The sequence below is a fragment of the Apis dorsata genome, unplaced genomic scaffold (genome assembly GCF_000469605.1).
Source record: "Apis dorsata unplaced genomic scaffold, Apis dorsata 1.3 scaffold_194, whole genome shotgun sequence".
NCBI classification, from domain to species: domain Eukaryota; kingdom Metazoa; phylum Arthropoda; class Insecta; order Hymenoptera; family Apidae; genus Apis; species Apis dorsata.
Genome location: NW_006263478.1, coordinates 1,860,180 through 1,864,125, shown reverse-complemented (window position 1 = coordinate 1,864,125; position 3,946 = coordinate 1,860,180). Strand labels below are relative to the sequence as shown.

The following is a 3,946-nucleotide window of genomic DNA, read 5'->3' as shown; positions in this document are numbered from 1 at the left end:
TTTTTTTTCCTTTTTTTTTTTTTTTTTAAACGGGTCAGATATTGAATATTGGAAAACTACATTCACATACACAAGACAACATTCGAAAAATTTGTTCATTTTCCTGTTTATTTTACCATTTATATTTTGTGGGTGATATCTATTTTCGACGTTAAAAATATTATAAAGGGGGGGAAAAAAAAGTTGTCGATGACCTCGATCGCTTAATTGGCTTGGAAGTAATTGTTCGAAAAAATCGATGCTTGCGAAATTTTCAATAATTTTTAGACTTCTGAATTATATAATACTATTATTATATATATTTTTTTTTTTTTAGCTTAATACGTTCACCAATAATTTTTCATCCTCTCAAAAATACAATCTTTCGAAAATTGTAGACTGTTTCTATAAATAAAAAGTAAGCGATTTATCTTCGAGAAACGTCTAATTATCTGTTCCAATTCAAGCATAAATCCATGATTGTGTAACCACAAGATTTTATTGCTACGCAAGTTCTGAAAATAGAACAGTCGAATTATAGCGCGAAGATAGAAATATCTATTGCTAAATATTACTATTGAAATATTTTGATCGAATGAACTTAATATTATCATTTTCATTTACCAATAAAATTCAAAAATATATATTTCTTCAATCAAACACTCCTCCAACCTTTCTAAAAACGTAGAAAATAAAATATCTCGTTGCCAAATTCTAAGAGATATTTATCTAAAGGAAAACTTGCACATTAGCATCAATTAATTTCACAATTTGTTACAACGTACAGAACGAATTATTCGAAAACAAAAATAAATAAAAGGACAAATTGCCTCATATTTCGAGGCTATTATCTATTAAAATTTAATTCGTAAAAAAAGCGAAGGAGTGTGCCTCGAGAACTCGGAATTTATCGTTATAATTCCAATCGCGTTTCCCACGATGGGAAAGTTTCAAGGTTTGTTTTTCAAGGTGCGATTCGCATAGCAATTACACACGGGGGAAGTTTATGAAGTTTAAAAACGATTTACCTTGGATTCGAATGCGATGACTTCCCGCAATTCCCGCAAGAAAGCCCCGAAGAATGGGACCACCGGGCATTCCGGCATAGCCAACGAGCGGGCAAGCGCGAATTCATACTCGGATGACAAAAGGGCGGAGGAGAGGCTTTCCAAAACTGGTACCGGCTCGTTCACGCTGTTCCAAAAGGGTTTCAGCTTGTTGGACCTGCGTCAAAACCATTCGTGTTTGGTTGAATTTAATTTGGCAGGTGAAACGATCGAATGAAAACGTATGTATGTCATTGATCTGTGTATTTTTTCTTTATTGAAATTAATATTGATTAAAGTTTGGTAAAAAGAAAAAACCAAGGTTGAAATCGTATACAATTAAAATTTGTAATTGATTTTTTTTTGACATCATTAATTATGATTATTTATCTTTTTCTCATGATTTTTTTTCGAAAATTATTGAAAATTTGATATTCTTGACGTTAACCCAATTCGAGTTCACACGATTTTTAAGAAACGATATTTCATGTGCGTCGATATATTTAATGTAATTATTGTTTCTATACAAATCTATATACAAAGGAAATTGTTTTTTATCGTATTACATGAGGTGTTTAAGATGATTAGTGACTTAATTCCTGCGAGGCAAAGAGGAGTGTTTAAGTATGGTGAAACGGGATACTGTCGTGTTAATTTAATGCTTGGAGGTATTATGATACCCTCTATTTGAAACTTTGTGTTTTAAATAAAGTAATATGAAATGGTCAAATGAAGCACGTACAGAATAGATTAAAATAAAAAAGATTTGATATCGTCTTAAATTCGTTTAATTCGTATAATTTTACAACAAAATTTCAGATAACGTCCAAATATTCATTACTTCATCTTTTATTAATAATAAACTATATTTCCTATTTATATTTCTTATAAGAGAAAGAAATGTTATCGTCGTCCAATGTTGGATAACATATTTGTACAAAAAGTTATTTCATACACAAATTAAAAAGAATAAAGAAAAAAGTTCGAGATCTCATTCGAAGAAAATCAAGTTTGAAATCTTGTCGAGCACGTGTGCACTTGGTTAACTCCTGATGGAATGCGTTTAGCACATCTGTCGGTACCCAAAGAACGCCTAAAATGCCTAAGCTATACCTTAAACTGGATTTTCTCGAAAAGGCTTTAAACCCAACAAATTTTATTTCGTACTTTCATCTTTCTTTGAAGATGGAGAGCAATCTTCATTCCCTCGGAAGTGCACGCATCTTCAACTTGATTTCTCAAACTTAATTTCTTCATTAACATCGATAGATTTTATCCTTTTTTCCCCTTATTTTTACCTATATTATTTTTATATAATTAACGATGATAATTTCACGACGTAGTATGTATCATTATATTGTATAAAATTTTACATCATTTTATATCATTTCGTTTCACAATGTATTTTCAATAGCTACGAGATTCTTAATCTAATCTCATAATCTTCGAAACATCATCATCATTATTATAGATGTAAAATTTTACATCAATATATTATATCATTTCGTTTCACAATGTATTTTCAATAATTACGAGATTCTTAATCTAATTTTATCGTCTTTGAAAGACCATCGCCATCCATTGAAGAAATTTCCGCCAAAGTTCTGTGAAGTAATAGGTCAAGATGGCGCAGGTGCACGTAAAATTTCAACTATGCATTCGGTTAATCGCATAGTTCTCGAAACTGAAACTAGAGCGCGAGTTATATAGCGCGGGATAAATTGTAAATGGAGGAAACGACCAGGACAATGACCATGTGTGTAGGACGACTGTTGCAACTTTTATCTTTTCGTTCGCGGTTGCGGAGGTTGGCGGTTTTTTACGATCCCGGTAATAAAAACTATTTTATTTTTCCATTTCGTTTTTCCGAAACGACCACAAGGGTGCAATTTGTGGCACAGCTTTTCCTTTGGTGAATTTATAAAAAAAAAAAAAAAAAAATCTCTCTCTGTGAATTTTAATGGAGGAAGAAACTGTTGAATTCGTGGATAATAATTGAATTTAATTTATTTTAACACGGTTGAAGTAATCTGCGTTATTAAGAGCACTTGTAAATTATTTCTTCAAAAATTTTTGCGTCAATTTTCAACAATCATTAAGTAGAAATAAAAAATTCGTTTTTATTTAATAAAACAAATCAACTCAGCAACTCAGAAACTTTCAAGAAATGATTTTCTATTTTAAAAATCAAAATATATCCTGTTCATAAATTAGGAATATCTAATAATAATAATTAAAAAATATTAAATAATAATAATTAAATATTTGAACACATAATATAATATATTATTCACAATTATTTAATAAACGGATATATCGTTCGTAAAATCTAAATGCTAATCGTTAATTGAAACGAACTATGTGTATTTACAGAATATATTTCGAAATGGCTTATTTATTCATCGAATATTCATCGAGTTTATTTAAAAGTAAATTCATCCAATGATAATTTTGTATAAATAGTGAAATTGATATTTGTTCTACATGCTTTTTTTTCCTTTTTTTTTTAATCTTTGAAATTAAATTTTGTTTGCTCGTTCGTTCCAACGAAACGAAATATATCAAAGTCAGGATATATATATATATACTGTGCTGCTTTGGTCAATTTGTTTCGTTATTTTTCAACAATCCATCGGAATAAAACACACTTTGAATTATTCCTTCGTTAATTCTATTCTTTTCATTCAATTTTATTCCTTGTTATATTCGTGTTATATCAATTTTATGTCAAACACAAATTATCGTCCACACATGCACGTGTAATAATGTATATCACACGAATTTATAATTTAATTGAACACACACACACACACACACACACACATGCTTTTATAACAATTTTTCTTCAAATAATTAAGTGATCAAAGAGATGTATATTATAATTTTTGAAATTGCGGTACATGGATGTGGGTACATGGAAA

General features: G+C 29.7%; 1 protein-coding gene across 1 annotated transcript in view; it reads right to left on the bottom strand.

Annotated features, from left to right (window-relative positions):
* The window catches only part of LOC102679861 (1-phosphatidylinositol 4,5-bisphosphate phosphodiesterase epsilon-1-like), a 103,590-nt gene that overhangs the window by 25,672 nt on the left and 73,972 nt on the right, over positions 1-3,946 (bottom strand). The window contains exon 8 of the mRNA XM_031509945.1: positions 1,008-1,203. Within this exon, the coding sequence (XP_031365805.1) occupies positions 1,008-1,203 (196 nt within the window). The remainder of the gene's footprint in view (positions 1-1,007; positions 1,204-3,946) is intronic.